General features: G+C 43.4%; 1 protein-coding gene across 1 annotated transcript; it reads left to right on the top strand.

Annotated features, from left to right (window-relative positions):
• The first annotated feature begins 11,742 nt into the window (after window positions 1–11,742).
• On the top strand, window positions 11,743–12,684 carry LOC121153937 (olfactory receptor 8B12). Its single transcript, XM_040976694.1, has one exon. The coding sequence runs from the start codon at window positions 11,752–11,754 to the stop codon at window positions 12,682–12,684; it is 933 nt and encodes a 310-aa protein (XP_040832628.1). The 5' UTR covers window positions 11,743–11,751.
• Window positions 12,685–20,436: the final 7,752 nt, after the last annotated feature.

A 20,436-nucleotide genomic window follows, 5' to 3' on the forward strand; every position in this document is an offset into this window, starting at 1 on the left:
TTTTCTTTTTTCCTTTCATTAACACCAATGGTTTGGATAGAGCTGTTGTCTGAAGAAGGGAGAAAAACACATTAAGCAACATTACTCAATGGCCCATCAGACAAGCCAATACCAAAAACTTCAACTCTGGTCATTGTCTTTCTTTTTTGGTATTTGTCCATAAATAAATATTCTTTTTAAAATAACTTTTAATGAATAAATAGAAGAAATATTAATTAAATGGGCTATAAACAATTTGTGTGAACAAGATCATCAAATCTGTTCAGTGTGATGGTTGTCAAGTTTAAGAATATTTTCATATTAAACTAGTATGCTTTCTCAGCATGCTTTACTAATAAAATGCATATCGTTGTAACAAATTATTAATGAATTATTGATTTATCATTAACACATATGATTATATATTACACACATGATTATATATTACAGCATAATATGTAAGATACTTATTAACAATGAATTATTAATTGCATATTTTAAATTAATATAAATAGAAAGGATTTTATTTATTTCATAGGTATAATTCAAAGAAGAAATTTCCCAATTTCTACTTTCTCTTTCTCAATTCCAGTCTGACTTAACCCCAGCTCTGACGCACACATATGTCGGAGGGGACTGTATCTAGATCTGGTTTGGGCTGCTCCCAGCCTCGGCTCTCATGCTCACCAGTTGGGGGAACTGTGTTCTGACAAATGAGCTCCCCAGGTTCATCTATCAGGCCACCTCCCAGTTACAGATCTCACAGGTACCAGTGGGTGTTTGGCTCAGACTGACTTGGCTAACCTCCTGTCCCGGCATTCACTGGCAGGTACAGTGGCCTTGTCCCATGGGTCTACACCCATTCCAGCTCTCACCAGTGGGTGCTACAATCCAGCCTCTCCTGGTTCACCCCCAGACTCAGTTCTCAGTGGATGCTGTGATCTGGACCAGCTTATCCTGTATTCACTTTGACTCTTGCTCTCACCAGTAAGTGCTGGAGCTTAGCCAAACTTGGCATACTTCCAGACCCACCCCACCCAAATGCCCCGGGATGCGTTCAGCCCGATCCACCTGCTCTTACGCTCACCAGTGGGAATCACAGCCTGGCAAGGGAGTTCCCTTAGTTCCTTATCTAAGCCTGTTCCCAGTCACAGAATTTGTGCATGCTGGTGGTTTCTCTAACCTAGCCCAGCCCTGTCCAGCCTGTCCTCATAAACCAGCTCTCATTTTAATAGGCAGATACAAAAGCCTAGCCTGGTGTGACCCACACATTGTCCTGGCTCCCATGTGTACCAGTGTGTGCTACGGCTTGGCTTGGCCTTGCCCAGTCCACTACTTGAGCCAGTCCACTACTGGAGCAGCCCTGCCTGGTCTGGCCCACACCAGGCCCCAACACTTGTGCTCACCAGTGAAACCTACAGCCTATGGGGGAAATTCTCCAAGTTCTCCCACAAGGACTGCTCCCAGAACCAGATCACATGTTTGTCAGCAGGTTCTAGGGCTCTGACCAGCATAGTCTACCCCCCAGTCTTGAACTTTGTGAGTGCTGGTGGTTGCTGTGTCATGCGGGTGCTGTATCTTGAGCCAACCTGGCCTATTTGGAACCACAGTTCCCAGCAGTATTGATGAGTTCCGCAATCATGCCTAGCTTGGCCCTCTACCATCCCCAGTTTTCATGTAAGCCAGTGGGTATTGTAGTGCCATATGGATGAACACAAAAACTCCCCAAAGCATCTGCCCTCTCGACCGGTTTTTGTTTTTGTTTTTGTTTTTGTTTTTTTTCCCATGGAGGTTAGTGTCACGGCTCAGTCTGTCATGACCCATCTCCTGGCCTGACACTCACTGGGTGGCGGGGTCGGTGAGCAGTGTGTGTCAGACTCACTCAAGATCCCACTGGAGTGGGTGGCTGCAGGGGGACGGCAGGAAAAGCATACACCAGGGCTGCGGGTGGACTTCCGAGACAAGCCCGGCTTCTTGAGATGGCTCCAAGTGTTCAGAAAGAATGAAGGCAGCCAAAATGCGGGGTACTGGGGCACAGGGTCTGGCGTCCTCTTTTCCCTGATGCCAAGCAGCAGGTGGAACTCCGTGAGGTACTGCCTGGCTTTTGGTCTTGGGGAATATTTAGGACCTCCACAAAGGTGACGGGGCTCTCAGGGAGCACCTCGTGGCAGGGGGTGGGGCAAACACCAGTGCGTCCTGGCGACCTCCGCCCTCTACCTCTACCTCACCAGGCTTCCACTCTGAGCAGCGAGCCCAGGAGCTCCTATAGGGCCTGGCTACAGGACCGCGGCAGCACGCGTACACTGTTGCAACTCCTCCAGGCCACCCCGCTCCCACACATAGTGATGGAGGGTGCAGACTCAACAACAACAACAACAAAAGCACACACCACAACAAGCACAACTGCTAGGGTAGATGGGTCCAAGTCACACAGGTCACCAAATATAGCTCCCTAGGTAGAGCAGACAAAACTTTGGGCCAGCTAGTGGCTGGATATACAGTTTTGGGAACTGTGGTCGGAGCAAGACACGGACCAATCAGAGCCCAGCCAGGGACTTGCACACATCTGAATTCATAACAATGGCTCCTTATGAAGTCAGAGCAAGACATAGACCAATGAGAGCCACAGAAAATGACAGGAAATTTTCTCCAGAATTTTCTTTTCAGTTAAAGGTGAGGACCCCTAAAGCTTTCTACTTTGGTTGGTGTTGAAATTGATGTCAGTTTTTAAAGACATGATAACATGTAGGATGTTATCCTTTTCATTTCTAGTTTAAAACAGTGACAATAACTTTTGACATTTGAAGACTTCTTAATGTCTATACTTGAAATTTCCATTCTTTCTCTTATAACACTGAGTGATGGGTCTCAAATGGTGGCTCATTTTTCTAGCATCCTGAAGCTGAGACCAAATATTCATTTTCCCAAGACACCATCAGGCACCACCATATCTACAGAGCTGAGGGAAGGGTGTCTTCAATAATCATTTCCTCCTGAGATCATCACCAAGTTGCTCATCAGAGTATGTGACTTTAGAGTCCTGGCATGGAAGGCCACATAGTGTCTGCCCAGAAAGCCGCATCTTCCACCGTGATCCTCAGAACAGCATAGAGGCATGGAATCTTTGCAGATGTCTTAGAATTCTTGGCTCATTCCTCAGTGTTCTTGAGATTGAGGCATCTTATATTGAGGCAACAATAGAGCTAGTGCCTGGAAAGAATTCATTTTCTTCTCCTAAGGTGCTGCCTTCTTATGGGAACAATGAGGAAACAGAAAGACAGGTGGCCTGGTATGGTTGGCTGAAGCTGTGTATGTGTTTTGAAATGGTACATTACAACTGTTAAGAAATATACATTTTATATCTTAATTCAAAGCTCAAAAGTAAATTTAAACAAACAGACTGTACTCCCAGGGTATCCTCAAAAACCCATTACAGTGCCATCATCACCTGATATGCTGGCATCCCTTGGGTGCATCATTTAGCATCCTGGCTGCTCCACTTCCAATCCTGCTGCCTGATAATGTGCCTGCAAAAGTGGCAGAAAAGGGTCCAAGAACTAGGGCTCCTGTGGCCCACATGGGAGACACTGTTGGAGTTTCAGGCCTAGCCCACCCCTGGCCATGAGGCTGTGTAGGGACTGAATGAGTAGATGGAAGATTGTATGTGTGCTTGTATGTATGTGCATCGCTGTCTCTCTGCAACTTTACTTTTCAACTAAATGATCTTTTTGTAAAACAGCCAAGAACATCAGCCCTCCTGATTGGGACAGTGGAGCCCTGCGGCTTCATCACGTTCTTGATTCTCCTAATGTATGAATGTGACACTGAGTTTGGAGTTTAACATGAGGTTTGGATGGGTCCTGACGTTTGTCACCACCAGACCTGCCCTGCATGAAGGGAGTCTTTCAGGATGAAATGTAGGATACTAGAGAGGAAGATCAAGATGTAAAACATAAGCTCTCTGGGATGTGTAGTACCTGGCATGGCCACTTACACCGAGTCTATGTGCTGAAATAATGTAGTGTTGTCCACAAGACCATGTGTGTTACATGCTAACCCCAAGTTTAAATATGCTCTTCAATGTCTTTCATTGATGATTTTTAGTTTCATGGCAGAGCTCTTTTATCTCTGGTTAAATTTGTTCCTGGGTATTTTCTTTTTCTTTATGGTAGCTGTTGGACATGGGGTTACTTAATATTTTTTGCAGATGATTCATTGCTGGTGTATAGTGAGTGATGCTACCTGCTTTTGAATGTTGACTTTGTAGCCTGCAATTTTGCTGAGTTTATCAGTTGTATCAGCATTTTGGAGGCATCTTTGGTGGCTTTCTATGGAATCATGTTATTTTTGAGGAGTCTTTGTGATTTGGATACACCTTCTTTTTCTTTCTTTTGTCCTTCTCTTCCTTTCATTTCCCTTCTCTTTCTTTTTCCCTTTTCTTTTCCCCTTTCTCTTCACTTTCTCTTTCCTTCACTAGGTTCACCATAGTATTTTCAAAATTTAGATTTTAATCTTTTACTGTGCCTATGTGTGTGTATGTGTGCATGTGTGTGGTGACTTGAATACATCTTATTATCAAATTCGTCCATGTTAGGAAGGCTAGGAAACAAGGGGGCACCAGCGCTTGTAGGGTAGCCAACTCCAGTTTGTGCCACTAACATGGTATTACATGTGGGTTTATGACATGTGGATTACATGCAACAATGACATGAGCCAGGATAATGGCTAACAACTCACATGCTGGACACATGTAGTGGTAAGGATGGGTGGCAAGTGATTTTTGCAACTTGTTTGGAAAGCCACACAGCCAACATGCCATTTCCCAGTGTGCTGCCCTGAGCAGTCTTCCATTGTTACCCCATCCTCAAGCTTCCTGTGTGGCATACTGTTTGCCTTTGGATCTACTTGGCTGTTCACTTTTATTTTCCAAACTGCATTAGCTCCTGAAAATTTCAAAAGTTGTACTTTGTCACAGATACATAAAAACAAAATCAGCAGAGATGAGGTTGAGGGTCAACTCCGGCAGAGCTGACGGAGACTCCCATCCTTACCCAGAGAGCAGCTAGCCTTGTGGGAAACGGGGCATGAGGCAGGTGGAGGAGGCTCCTGGTTGGGGGCCCAGAAGCCCAAGAGAAGGGAGCAGGCAAGACTTTTTGGCGCAGAGCCTTGAAAGGCAGTCAGCTTTACCATGCAGAGGAACCCCACACTTCGAGGGGTACTGCCAGAGGAGGAGGAAAAGGGGAACATTCTGACAGATGTTGCCTTCTTACAGCCCTGCCCCCTCCCCCCCGGCACTCTGTCCAGATTACACCTGGTTTCCCTGCGTGTGAACCCAGCTCAGCTTGGCTGCACTCCAAGCAGTGGACCTCCAACTCTCCCTGCAGTCAGCATCACCGCCCACCTGGGATTTATTTGGCCCAGGATCACCATCTGGCGCTGGGACAGCCAGCCTCACCACCTGACCCGGGCCCGCAGCTGGGCACAGCTGAGACTGCTGCTTGGTGCGGGTGCCAGGGCCCAAGGTGGCTGCAAGTCCCGGCCCAAGACCATGCAGAGGCCCCTCCTTGCTCTGACCCAGGCAGGAACCTGAACTCTGACGACATTGGCTTCAGGACCCCCACCCCGAGCAGTGCCTATACCACAGGCTCCAGAGCCCTGTCCCCTACCAGCTTAGCCATCTGGGTGCTGTCCTGGCAATTGCCTCAGGCTGGGGATCGCAGGTATTCCTACCCAGTGTGGCTGAGGGCAGATCAGCCACAGCTCGGGACACCCAGTGATGAGATTTGAAGGGAGCAGGCAGCGCTGGCTGAGGACCACAGTCTCCTGTTGGACAGTGCTGAGTATTCACCCAGGGTGCCCCACGGCTGTGCAAACCCAGTAAGAGGCCAGGAAGTGACAGTGACAGGAGATCCTGTGGGCCCAGGCAGAGGCTGCCAGGATGCCTGGAGAAGCACTAAGCAAGAATCCTGGCCAGGGCTTTGGTAATGCCTGAGAATAAGCTAGTTCTTGCTACACTGGAAGATGTTCAATGGACACAGGACTGCTCTACTTCTCTCTCCTTTTCCACTTTGCCTTTTATATCTCAACAACAACAACAACAACAACAACAACAACAACAACAACAACAACAACAACATAATCCTGACTATAACTTCTCTAGGTCCAGACAACCCAGCGCGTCTCCACTGTCTTCGTGGCCGCAACGCAGAGTGGGATACAACCTCGTGCTCAAGTTGCAAGACCAGAGTTTGTTCCAGGGAAGGCTCCATCTCTTTCCAGGTGAGAACTGAGTCCAGGAGCCACAGACCAGGTTGGAAGGTCAGATGTTTTGCCTGCATTTCCTGAGATGTTTGCAAGGGGCAGGGCGACTGCCTGGCCCAGGATCACAAAGGGACACTCTGCCCGGATCCCTCCTGGGCTCAGCAAGCTGGACCAAGCGTTCCTGGGGAGGTAGCTTTCCTCCAGGATGACTGGGATCCTGAAACAGCTTGGCTCTCTTTGGTGTCCTGCACCCTGGTCCCTTCCTCAGGGAACGGAGGAAGCAACCTCCAGCCCTGGACTGCTCAATACAGTCATGCTACTTAAGCCAAAAGAAAGAGATAGAGTATTAAGAGGGTTTTCCTTGAAGCACAGGTGAAGACCTGTCTACTAACAAGGATTAAGTTCTAGAAGGTAGCTAGAATAAATGAAGCACAAGGGTAGCTGTGCACTTTACCAAAAACACGATTCAAAATGTCTTTAGCTGTCAAGGACATTTTTGAAGCATGCATGTAGTTTTTTTTTAACATGTACTTTTTGTAACTGATTGTTAGACCCTCTCATAGGCATGAATCTCAAAAAGTTTTCTGTCGAAGTAAGCTTATCCTTCGATTTCATTTCCCAGTCCCTTTCAAGTAACACAGCGCAAGGAACAATGGAGTCCCCACATGGACTGGACATCAGTTTCAGGATCCCGAGTGTCACTCATCCTCACCCAGTGGTGCCTTCAGCATGCTATGAAAAGCTGTGCTTGTCCTCACTGGATTGAAATGAGGGGCTATATACATCACCAAGAATGCGATTTGGTTTAAAACCCAAAGGGAGTTCCTAAGGAAATGTGTTCTGTTGACTTCATTAAAGATGTGTTTGTTTGAAAGGTGGCATGACAGGAAGAGATAGGGACAGAGAAAGAGATCTTCCATGTCTAGTTCATGACCCCTCCTCCTGCAATGACAGCTGGGACTAGATGAATCTAAAGGTAGGTTTCTGGAACTCCATCTTGGTCTCCCCCTTGGGTTTCAGTCAATCGGGTACTTGGACCATCATCTACTGCCTTCCCAGCTAATGTGGCGGGGAGCTTGATCACAGGAAGAGCAGCTGGGAACTAAACCTGCACTCCTACATGCCTTACTGGCGTCGTATGTAGTGAGTTCTCTCACTGTGGTGCCTGCACATGGCACTTTAGATTCTAAATGTATGAAATAGCAGACACTACCACCTAGACCTGTGTCATAGGCTCACATTCTAATCTTAATTGGGCTTTTAAGGGGTTTACACATGCTGTTTCCCCAAGCACATATATTGTGTCCAAAACTCAGTGGCCCCAGTTCCCACTCCCTAAGCACAGCTGTTATGGTTAGGCGGGTCACATAGGCAGAGTGGTCATAAACACAGGGAAGACACAAACCTGCCTCAGATGGTGGGTTTCACAAACACTCAGGGTCTAGGTAGGTCAGGGGTGGGGTAGAAGGCAGGATCCCACCTGGGCAGGGAAGGAGCTAAGTCCTTGACTTTATATTCACTGGGGCATGGGTTTCTGTTTCATCTTGGTAGGAAAGGGGGGATCCCGAGTACCCTGTATTATACACAAAATGTGGTCCCTCAGGCTCCATGGCACAGGGTGGCCATGGCCCTCCCCCAGACAAGCAGAAAATGCACTTGCCCTGGAAGCCCTGGACAGGCCTACCCCACACAGTTCCTCTGTTCCCATGAACACGTACAGAGAAGCCAAGAAATCTGAGGGGTGGGTGAGAAAGTTTTTGGAACATAACAGGCAGCTCCAGTGGACACATGCTGCCCTTAGCAGTCGATGCTCTTCCCTTTGAGAGCTATCCCAGCCCCTCCCCTGAGTGGAGCTGTGAGTGAGAGCAGCACCTTTCCCATGTCCCCTCAGCGTCAGAGATGCCCCCTTATGGCTCAGTCAGGCGCACCAACCTCTTGAACTGTTGATAGCATCTGTGCTCCCTCCAGTAGGTGGCCAAGCAAGAGCAGAGCCTACAAAATCCTTTGGTGATAATGTCTGTGTTGGTCAGCACCTCCTCAGTTGCGTTGTGGTAACACACTCCAGGCAGCTATGGATTCCAGCAGCCAAGGCTCCTTCATGGTTTTATTTTGTCTTGAATGTTTATTGCTTTTTTGAAAATCTGACAGAGATAAGGGGAGTCAGAGAAGGGAGAGAGAGAGAGAGAGAGAGAGAGAGAGAGAGAGAGAGAGAGAAAGAGAAAGAGAAAGAGAGTCTTTTATCTGTTGGTTCACTCCCCAAGTGGCCACAGTGTCAGGGGTCTTCCACATGGGTAACAGAAGCCAAGGTTCTTGGCCCACTCTTGGCTGCACTCTCAGGCACATTAGCAGGAAGCTGGATCAGGACCATGATTTGAATCAGTACTCTGATTGTGGGATGTTGGCTTCACAAGCAGTGGCTGAGCTCATTGTGCCTTTTTACTGGCCGTTCAAGAACCAAAGTTTCCTTATTGCTCTTAAGTCTGACATTGGGATCAAAGGGTTTTGGTCCTCCCTCCTCGCAGAGGTACCACAGGACTTATGATCACACTCCGAGTCAACAGGTATGACAATGCATCAACTGGTTGGTGTAAATGCAGAACAATGACAATCATGTTAGCTATCACAGAGAAACTGTCTCAAAAATGCTATTTGAATGGGTCAGTGAGTGAACATACTGCCTGCACCCATGGCTGGGAAGGCTACGGGACCCATGGACAACTTCTTGGGAGGTGGCCACCCCTGGCAACAGTGACTGAGCTGGATGAGCTCATAATTCCATCTGGTTCCACCCCAGGGCTTTGCTGTTCGACAGCTAGGTGTACAGAAAGAGGTTCACTTTCATGTAGGATTTCCAAACTGGGAAATGGGAAGCTGCCTTTCAGGTGGCGAAAGCCTGTATGTTTAGAATAAAGCCAAATGGAGAGTGGAGATGGTTCTGTGTCCTGGAGAGCTTCAACCTCATTCCTAATGCTTGTTTACTAAATGTCACCCTGGAACCTATGAGGCATTTTAGGCATAGATTTAAAAATTGTTTTTTTTTTTTTCTCTCAATCTCACTGTTATTTGTTGATTCTGATGTTGGGTGAATGGAGACCATCCTGGATAATGGAAGTTCTGTGCTGTGGGCTACCTGGACTAACATAAACTGTGTGGGTTTCTGTTTCTTCTGACCCAATGCCTACCTTTCCAGCCCCTTCTTGGACATGCTAGCCCTACATGCATGCTGGCCCTTTCCCGGCATGCCCGCTGCTGCTTGTTGCCTTGAGCCTTCAGGGATGCTGTTTCTAGCCCCTTGGGACAAAGCCCTCATGGGCCTGCAGACTCGTATTTACACTTTCTCTTCTGGAGAACAAGGAACACGTGTTCATGGGTTGACAAGGGTACCTCAGAAAGTCTGTGCAGAAATGGAACTGAGGGAAGGTGTTTCTCAGGTCAATGTTTTTAACCAAACATGGCTTCCATAATATACATTTTCACCAACTCTTTTAAGACTACTTCTTCTACACATAGATTTTTGATTTCTGTACCAACAGAAACATATCTTTTGACCCTATTTTTCCATGGAAAATTTGAAATATCTTCATATATATAATTTTATATTTGTATTATATATTATTTTATTTAAAAGATGAAGAGGAGAGACAGAAAGGTTTTCTAACTGCTAGCAAACAAAACCAGGTTAAAACCAGGAGCTCAGAACTCAATCCAAATCTCCTCTGTGGGTGGCAGGGACACCATCCCTGGAGTCATCCTCTGCTACTCCCAGGACACAGCTTGGCACGCAGCTGGAATCAGAAGCAGAGCTTCAACTTGGACCAGACATCCAGGTATGAGATGATGGTCACCCAAGTGGCATAACCATGGCAGCAAACACTATCTCCCAGGCCATAAGCAGAGAGCTGGATGGAAAGTAGAGCAGCCAGAACATGAATGAGCACCAATATGGGATGTTGGTCCCACAAGCCAGAGGATTAGCTTGCTGCACAGTGGACTGGCCCCAAGTCTTTTTATTTTTAACTGAAATGGGTAGTAGGAATTAATACAAAGTGAGATATGTATAAATTATTGAATGTTCTTCTGTGCATTATAATAGGTGTTTACTTTTAATCAAAGTAATCGAATATTTATTTGCTATTTTCCAGAAGCCTGTTAGATTCAAAAAGGTAAGGGTCACTTTGATAATGCTCAGTAGTTTTCCTCCAGAAGAGGTGTAGTCTGGTGATTCAGATAATGGCCTGGGTGTCATAGAGACCAATTATAGGATGTGGGCTCCAAAATGTATTGTCTCTTAGAGTAACTTACATGATCATATTTGATATCTTGTTAGAAGTCAGTTTAAGGACATTGTGTCAGGGATACTACTGAGTATTCAGGAAAGGCTAATGATAATAAATTTTTTTTAATAGTACTCGAAAAACATTAGTTGAAAAAGAACTGTCTCTGAAAACCAAATAAAGCAATTCCAAGAGATAAAAACACTTTGCCTTCCTCAGGGAAAGTAATCTCTGAGGAAATGAGAGATTCTCTAGGGGGAGACCTTGTCTTATTAGTCACATCACTGCTAGTTGTAATTAAGAATAAAACTCTAATCCCCTATCATTTGCCTAGGAGGAAAAGGTGCCATCCCCTTCCTAAAAGCAGGAAGAGCCATCGGGCAGATCAGTACCCTCAAGTCTCGTTCTTCAGTGCAGAATGAGAGATAGATTGGAGATGCTGTTCCTTTGATCTGTCTGTGGGGTTGAGAATTCAGAGTTCATAGCTGCATCTTCCATCCAAAGGTCATTTTCCTTCCCAGGACAATTTGGACAAGACATGAGGAGTATAGCATTACAGCTGTAAACAAAGGAAGGTCAGTGTCACTATGGCCCTGGTTAGTTAAGTCTTGTAATGTGGTTACAAGCACGAAGCACAAGAATCGGATCACTCAAGTTGATCTTCTGGCTGCAATTCAATAGTTTTGGGACTCAGTGTTAGTTACTTTAGCTCCATCATTTTATCTGTAAAATGGGGATAATGAAATGGCTTTATTGTTCTCAAAATAAAGCCTCACACAATAACTACTAAATAAATGTTGACTTAAATATTATTCTTAAACTGACAGCCAGTTAAGCTAATAGATCCTGGAAATGGATGACCTTCCCTCCTCGATCAGAGAGTGTGTACCGGGAGGTGGAGGCTCTGAGCAGAACCACAGTGCGTTTTGCCAACAGGGCTTGCTGTAGCAAAGAGGCCCACGTTCCAGCAACTGAACAGAACAGGAGAGGGAAGGGCACAGTGATGAGACCGACTTGACCACTCTCCTCAACACTACCAACCCTCATTCTGAAGGAAATAACCTTGTATCGTTTGCTTTGCTGCCATCCACAGCAAATGTCAAGCACTTTCTGCCAAAGTTCAAGGTTTTTTGTGTGCATCACTTTTTCAGAAACAGGTACCAGGTAGGTAGCAGTGAAGTGTCTTATTTGTTCTCTTCTCTTCTTACAGACCCTGCTTTCCCTCCCACAGAGGAGAATGACAGCCAAAAACTCCTCTGTGACGGAGTTCATCCTCGCAGGCCTGACGGACCAGCCAGGGCTCCAGGTCCCCCTCTTCTTCCTGTTTCTAGGTTTCTATCTGGTCACCATGATGGGGAATTTAGGTTTGATAATCCTGATTGGATTGAACGCTCACCTGCACACCCCCATGTACTTCTTCCTCTTTAATCTATCCTTCATAGATTTCTGCTATTCTACTACAATCATCCCAAAAATGTTGACAAGCTTCATCTCAAGGAAGAACACCATCTCCTATGCCAGGTGCATGGCTCAACTCTTCCTCTTTTGCTTCTTCGTCATCTCTGAGTCCTTCCTCCTGTCAGCTATGGCATACGATCGCTATGTCGCCATCTGTAAACCATTGTTGTACACAGTCACTATGTCTCCCCAGAAGTGTTTGCTCCTTTTGTTGGGAGTCTACGGAATGGGCTTCACTGGGGCCATTGCCCATATAGGAAGCATATTGAGCTTGTCCTTCTGTGCTGACAATTTTGTCAACCACTTCATGTGTGACCTCCTTCCTCTCCTTGAAATATCCTGCAACAGCTCTTATGTAAATGAGCTGGTGGTTTTTGTTGTTGTAGCCATTGGCATTGGGGTACCTGTATTCACTATCTTTGTTTCTTATGCACTCATCCTCTCCAGCATTCTTCACATTCATTCCAGTGAAGGCAGATTCAAAGCTTTCAGTACCTGTAGCTCCCACATGATCGCTGTTTCTTTATTCTTTGGTTCTGGTGCTTTCATGTATCTCAAACCGCCTTCCACTTTTCCTCTTAAGCAAGGGAAAGTGTCCTCCTTGTTCTACACCGTTGTGGTGCCCATGTTAAATCCAATAATCTACAGTTTGAGGAACAAGGATGTCAAAGTTGCTGTGAGAAAAACCTTGTACAGAAAGATGTCTCCCTAAATGTAGAAGCATTTGAGGAAAGAAAAACGATGGTCTGATGCATGTATGTGTACCTTCTAGCCAGTTATTTTTGTCCTCTTCAATTTCATTAACAATTTAAAACTTTAATTAGGTTTTTTCCTGCTTGGTTTTTTGGAAGTTACTGGAAAAGAAGTTGCTTTCTTGATTTCTTATTGGTTTATTACAATGCTGCTACTTTTTGTACATTGACTTTGTATTCTTTAGTTTTGCTGAACTCATTTATTTGTTATAACAGATTTTTGTTGGATATTTGGGATTTTCTATGTATAAATTTATTTTCATGCACACAGTGAGAGTTTGGTGTTTTCCTTTTCAACTTCCAATACTCTCTTTCTAACTCTTGCCTAACTACTTGCTGGTATTTCCAGCACTATAGTGAGTAAAAGCAATGAAAGTGTCTTATTTTGGATGTTAGAAAAGTTACCAGCTTTTCCTTATGTAATATAATATTATATTCTGTCTTATTTATTATCTTGGCATATATTTCTTCTATAATTAATTTGGTTAGTTTTAATATGAAACCATATTGTGTTTTATCAAATATTTTTTGTCTGAATTTTAATAGATCATCAGCATATGTGATCATATAGTTTTGTATTTCATTGTATTGATGTTGGGTATTGATTTAGATATATTGAATTATACTTGTATTCCTGGGATGAATCTCACTTGATCATGGTGAATGATCTTAACGTATTGCTGGATTCAATTTGTTAGTATTTCTTGTGGATTTTTGCATCTGTGTTCATCAAGGATAGTGACCTGTAGCTTGCTTTTTTTGTTGTGCCCTTGTTTGGTTTTGTATTCATTGACCTCAGAATGAATCTGAAATAGTTCCCGTCTCTTATATGTTTTGAGATAATTAAAAAATTGATATTAATTCTCATAAAAATTCCTTATTTTATGACACAGTTTAATAGGCATTGGAGCTCCCCTCCCTCCCCTTGTTCTCCTCTCCAGTCTTTCAATAGGTGTCTTTTGAGTACTCACAGAATTGATATTAAATCTTAAAATTTTTATAGAATTCAGCAGTGAAGTTATATGGTTCTGTCTTTTATGTGATGGGAATTTTTTTTTTTAAAGTATCCAAACAGTCCCACTATTTGTTTTTGGTGCGCTTAGGTATACAATTTGCTCATGACTCACACTCCTAATATGCCACTTTTTCCCCAAGAAGATAAGAGATGAAAACTTTTCTTAGGTTAGTTTTGGCCAAATGTGTTGTGACTATGATATATTGGTGGCTTTGGGATAGTATTGACATCATGCATGGAATCCTGAGATCTCACTGTGGTAAACTGGGACTTCTAATTGTTTACATGTTATAAAGATGTTGAATGAGAAATTATAGTTTTTATAAAACACAGAGTCAGAATTTAGAAAATTTTTAAGTATTGGTTAGAGTATTTGAGCTAAGATGGAGAAAGCTATGCCTCAACAAAGGATTTAAAGTTGTTAAGCAGCAGGAATTAATTCTGGGTATCTAGTTCATTATGAGTGATGCAGCAAGCAGTTGCTTATTAGAAGAGGTAATTCCAGGATGAGAGTGTGACACTTATTAAGTGCCTGTTTGAAGTGCTTGCATCCCGTGTTGAAGTGCCTGGCTTGCGTTCCAGCTGCTATGCTTCCAGTTCAGCTTCCTGCTAATGCCTGCCTGCTCTGAGGAAGCAGTAATGGCCCAACGGCTTGGCTCTCTGCCACCCAATAGGGAAGCCTAGATCAAGTTCTGGCTCCTAGCTTAGCCTGTCCCAGCCCTGGCTGCTGTGGGCATTTGGAGAGTGAACAGTGGAAAGGCAAGCTCTGTGTCTGCATTTCAAATAAAATGAAAATAAATAAATTTTGAAAAGAAAATGATGATTTACATAAAATTTTAGGTGCTACACATACAACTGAACTTCTCACATAGATAGTATGTGCAAAACAGTTATTCCATCCAAGGACTGGTTTGTAAACCAATATTGTTTGAGATAAGAAGGTTTATAGACACAGATAATTTGATCTAAAGGATTTCTTAGTTTAAAGGACACTTTTTTTTGGCAAAGTACTAATATTTCAAACACTAGGAAACTTTAAACTTCATTTTGAGAATATATATATTTTTTTTCCTTTGGGGAAAAAGAGAAATTTGGAGGATGACTAACTAGATGCATATTTAGGGGCTTTTAACTGTTCGGGATCTTACTCTGCTAGCTTTGCCTTCAGACCAGGGAAGGCCTCCCCAAGAAGCTGTTGAATGTTATCAGGACAAATAGATGCTGGACTCAATGCTGGGTGTGTGCTTGCAATGAAGGAATCTCAACTGAACTTGAACTGTGGTTATGCCCCATGGAGGGAGGGTTGTGGGAAGAGTGGGGGGAAATCCAAGCACCTATAAAACTGTATCACATAATACAATGTTATTAACAATAAAAAAATAAAAAATTGCTAAACTGTACACATAAATTGAATTCATTTTATTGCATTTCAACTATACCTCACTTAAACATTTAAATATTAAGATACAACATATAAATAGCCAAGGCCAAGAAACGTAAAAAATCTATTCTTGAATCCCAACCTAGCTTGTAATCAAAGAAATCTAAATTTAAAAACATATATTTAAAAAAAATTTTTTTATTGGAAAGTCAGATGTACAGAGAGGAGGATAGACAGAGACAAAGATCTTCTGTCTGCTGATTCAACCCCCAAGTGGCCACAACAGAAGGAGCTGAGCCGGTCCTTTATTAGACCCTTTCTGGCATGAGTCATGTTTTATGTGTCAGAATCTCTTCTATTCTCTAGCATATACCACCTGCTAAAATTAATTTAACATTAAGTATCATACTGATTGATATGACTGTCATATTTATCTGATTTTACATACATTTCCTGGAGCTAAACTATTTTAATGAAGATCTTTCACTAGTCATGTTTTCTTTCTGTCCAAGTTTGAGCTTCTTCTTTCTCTAAAAAAAAAAGCATCCTCTATGGAAATCAGTATGGAGAACACTCAAACAACTGAAAATCTGCATACCATATGATCCAGCAATAGCACTCCTAGGAATATATCCAAAACACCTGTTACACGAGAAACCAACATGCACCCCTATGTTCATAGCAGCACAATCAATAATTGCAAAAACTTGGAAGCAACCAAAATGCCCATCAGCAGAAGACTGGGTAAGAAAGCTATGGTTTATTTACTCCATGGAATACTACTCAGCTATTAAAAAAATGCAAAATGCATTTCTTTGTGGCCAAATGGGCCCAACTGGAAATCATTATGCTAAGGGAAATGAGTCAATCCCAAAAGGCTAGATACCACATGTTTGCCTTAATTTAAGTCGAAATGCTGTCAATCTGAAAAATAGCACCTGTAAAATGTAATATTATTTCAACCTCTAACAACCTGTATCTCATGCAACAACATATTGTGATGTAATCAATGAACCAACAATCAATGTGAGGCAGACTGCTCATGATCTACATCAAAGAACTGTAAAACCGAATGCACCCTATGCTTCTCAGCAATGGGGAGGGAGAGCAGAGAAATCTTCCAACTCCCTAGAATGTGTGAGGCAGACGTAAAAAGCATAACCTATCAAGAACATAACAGGTAACTTATAGACAACAGACTCGAATCAGCATTAGACAATAGTAAAACCACAAAGACATATGGGGTATCAAGAGTGATCCTGACAACCTCTTAACAGGAGGGCATGTGCACAGAGCAGGGGGGATCCCAGAGTGGCGCAGGTGGACAGGAGGAGACTTGTATCCCAACCCTGGAGATCCCCAGATCCTCACCAAGGACTATCAGTATGGGCACCAAAGATTACATCCCAACTTCCAAGGAGACCACGGGGCAATTGGAGTGCCTTCGGAGGCTAAGCACTCTGAGGTCATCCACTCCCATTTGAATCTCCCACATGGGATAGAAGAAGTCCAAATCCCTCACAGAGCCCAATGTCACCGGAACAACAGCCAGGAGCCCTGAGCGGTCTACAGAAACAGAATAACAATAAACTCCCTTCGAGACTAGAGAGATGAGCTTTCTCTGGTCCTTACTTAGTTCCAACACTGGATCCACATCTCTCTTGTAATGACCATCAGGGTTGCTCCGGAGCCCCCCCAAACAAAACAAAACAAAACAAAACAAACAACAAAAAATTAGAATAGACAGAGAACAAGGAAAACTTAAAACTAGATAGGAAACGATCAGTGGGGACTCACACATACCTTACTAGGTAGGACATGAAAATACATTACTCCTAACTAGGGCATGGAGGATTTCTCTGCGCACCCCTCCCAACAGTGTTCTATGCCTCAACTGAAGTCATATGCCTTGTTAAATCTATAAGCCAGTTTAGACTATCCTAAAATCTGCCAAGTTCAGTAAAAATTATGCTCCAACACAACAAACTGCTAAATACTAAAATGAAGATAGACATGAGACAGCTGAATAGTATCCTATAGCCATTTTAAGGTAGATAGAAGCCAAATGTATACAAACTAAAATTGAAATGTTAATGAAGTAGTCACAGGATGTGGTTAAGAACCTGCATTTTCTAACATATTAGTCACTCAATGCAATGTTAATTAACCTCATAATGTTGGAAACTGTTGTTGATGTTATGTTATGGTTTTTAATTGGTCAGAACGATATTTTGCCAGCTCTACCTTCAGACCAGAGATGGTCTCCTCAAGAAACTGTTGAATTGAGCTGGACAATAAGATGCTGGACTCTATGCATGGCACATACTTGCAATGAAAGAAACAAGACTGGATTTGAACTGTAATACTGCAATAATGTGGAGCAATCCACCATGGGGAGAGGGTACAGGGAGAGGATGGGGGAACATCAAAGCCTATGAAATGGTGTTATAAAATGAAATGCAATATATATATATATATTTCAATATATATAAAAGATTTATATATAATGTATGTATGTGTATATATATATATATATATGACTTATTTATTTTACTTGAAAGAGTTACACACAGAGAGAAATCATACATCCACTGCTTTACTCTCAAAATGGCCACAGTGGCCAGAATTGGACTAGTCTGCAGCTGGTAGCCAGGAGCTTCCCCTGGGTCTCTCATGTGGGCACAGGGGCTCAAGCACTTGAACAATATTTTGTTGCTTTCCCAGGCCACTAACAGGGAGCCAGATCAGAAGTGGGGCAAATGGGACTCAAACTGGTGCCCACATGGGATGCCTGAACCATAGTAGGTATAGCCTGTTATGCCACAGTGCCAGCCCCTGGTTGAGCTTCTTCACATGGAAACAGAACTATAATGATTAGTGATTGATTTTGTACTATATTTACAGCACAAGTCACTGGAAGTCTGAGAGCTAATACACACGCACATTAGATGTGTAAGCAAATTTTAAATAAGGATTAGAGAGAAGCGGGGAGAGAGAGAGAGAAAGAGAGAGAGAGAGTCTTCCATCTTCTGGTTAACTCTCCAAATGTTTGCAATGGCTGCGGCTGGGCCAGGACAAAGCCAGGAGCCAGGAGCTTCCTCTGGGTCTTCCACACAGGTGGCAGATGCCCAAGCACTTGGGCCATGTTCTGCTGCATTTAGCATTAGCTAAATAATAGTTTTTTCCCTTTTCGTACTGGAACATCAGGCAACCTGGATACCAGGCATCTCTCCTTAAGCACATGTCTGGAAATGAAGTTGCCATGGAAACTGTCTCTGAAGTAACAGACAAAATCTCCCTGGAGCACCCAGTACACCTTCAAAGTCTCCTTTGCACTTAGGTTTCCAGGGCAAACTGGCTTATGGGCTTATTTTAATGAATTGCTTTTCCTCATTTGCCATTATTTTTGTGCAGTGGGATTGAGAACAGGGTTTGGATTCATTAGAGGCACTGTAGCATGCAGGTAATTCTAAGTTAGTTAGTTGGATAGCATCACTGAGTCATGCCTCTACAGCAGGCCTGTGTGCAGTGGCTGCAGTCAGGTTTGCCTGAGAGAAGATGAACTTCCTCCCTTGTGTTATTAATTTATAACATGCCCAAGAAGACCCCAACCCTCAACTCTGACCAACCCGCATACCAAGTGAACCTGAAAATTGCCCCAATAGAGATTTAACTCTTGGAGTCTCTGACCCTAAATATTTTCTTAAAAATCCTAATATGTGGTGTGGAATGGAAGTTACTGCTCAAATGTGTATTAATTTTTGTGTTGATCTACATTAACTGTCTAACTTGTGTGATTTCTGATTGCCTAAATGCTCCACTTCTTATCTTCTTTGCTGTTGCTTCATTCAGCATTTCCTGGTTCAAGCGACTGCATTTCATGTGAGGAAGATGCCTTGGAGGGATGCTCTTGATGTGTAGGCATCAGGGAGTCGGGAGAAAATGACGACTGCTGCTATAGATGTTGCAACACCATGCACATCACCAAGACCCCACCCGCTTCTGTGCAAATGCAGCTGTGCTGGCTGGGAATATCCAACATGGCTACAAGCTCAGCATATCTACTCCCGTCATTCACCTGAGCCTCACTCCTTGTTGTGCACCAGATACCAGCACACTCCCAACATTTCCAGGACCCTGTGTTAATATCTGAAGACCCTGAGTTTTAGCAGATAATTGTTCTTATTGAGCAGCACCTTCAAGATTCTTTTGAGTCATTGCTGACATCTGCTAATTTGGCTAGTTTTAATACTTTTTACCCTGCCCTTAATCTCTTGACTAGCTTTGTTAGTGGCCTTATTGGTGTGTCCCATGGCACTGGGATTCTGATTGTTGCCATTTCCATCTCAGACAGTTTCATTCTTTCCAGCACTCTGTGTGTTAGCTCCAATTGAGAGCAGGTCCAAAGCCCTTTGTATTTGTGGTCCACATATAATTGTTGTTTCTCTTTCCTGTATGTTAGAAGTAGGTATGTATCTACTTCTCAGACTTCGCTTAGACCACTTAAGATGGTCACTTCCTCAGACCACCTTAACCAGGGCGATAGTGTCCTCTTTGTTCTATACCATTTTTGTGTCCATGTTCAATCCATTAATTTGTAGGCCAAGGAGTAAGGATGTTAAATTTGTTGTGTACAAAACGTGGGCCCAAATAATCTCTCTTTATAAAATGAGAAAACATATTCAATGTTTTTGTTATTAAATATTTTGGTTACAATTACCTTTCCAAAAGAAGTTCAAGACTGGGCCCAGTACGATGGCTCAGTGACTAACTCCTCGCCTTGCACATGCTCGGATCCCATACGGGTGCTGGTTCATGTTCCAGCAGCCCTACCCCTTCCAGCTCCCTGCTTGTGGCTGGGAAAGCAGTTGAGAACGGCCCAAAGCCTTGGGACCCTGCACCAGCCATGTGGGAGACCTTGAAGAAGCTCTGGGCTCCTGGCTTTGGATCAGCTCAGTTCCGGCCTTTGTGGCCAGTTGGGGAGTGAACCAGTGAACCGAATATCATTCTGTTTCTCTTTCTCTCTGTAAATCTGCCTTTGTAATAAAAATTAAAAACTACTTATATAGAAAGGCTGTTGTAAAGTGGCTTTATTCTCCTTTACCTTCACACCCAGCCCTTCTTTATTTTGTGATAATTTCAACAATATTGAATACTCAAGGTTAAATGTGAATTAGGACTCATTTTATTCATCTCCCAGTTATTCAATATCTGGTATTTTGGAGGTTAAGAAATGTTTGTGAGCTGTCCAAGAAAAGTGAGACTATCTGGTGAAAGATGCTTTCACTATCTAGAAATAGAGTCCTAGCTTGACTC

The sequence above is a fragment of the Ochotona curzoniae genome, unplaced genomic scaffold, assembly GCF_017591425.1.
Source record: "Ochotona curzoniae isolate NIBS_2020 unplaced genomic scaffold, NIBS_Ocur_1.0 contig_2723, whole genome shotgun sequence".
Classification (NCBI taxonomy): Eukaryota; Metazoa; Chordata; class Mammalia; order Lagomorpha; family Ochotonidae; genus Ochotona; species Ochotona curzoniae.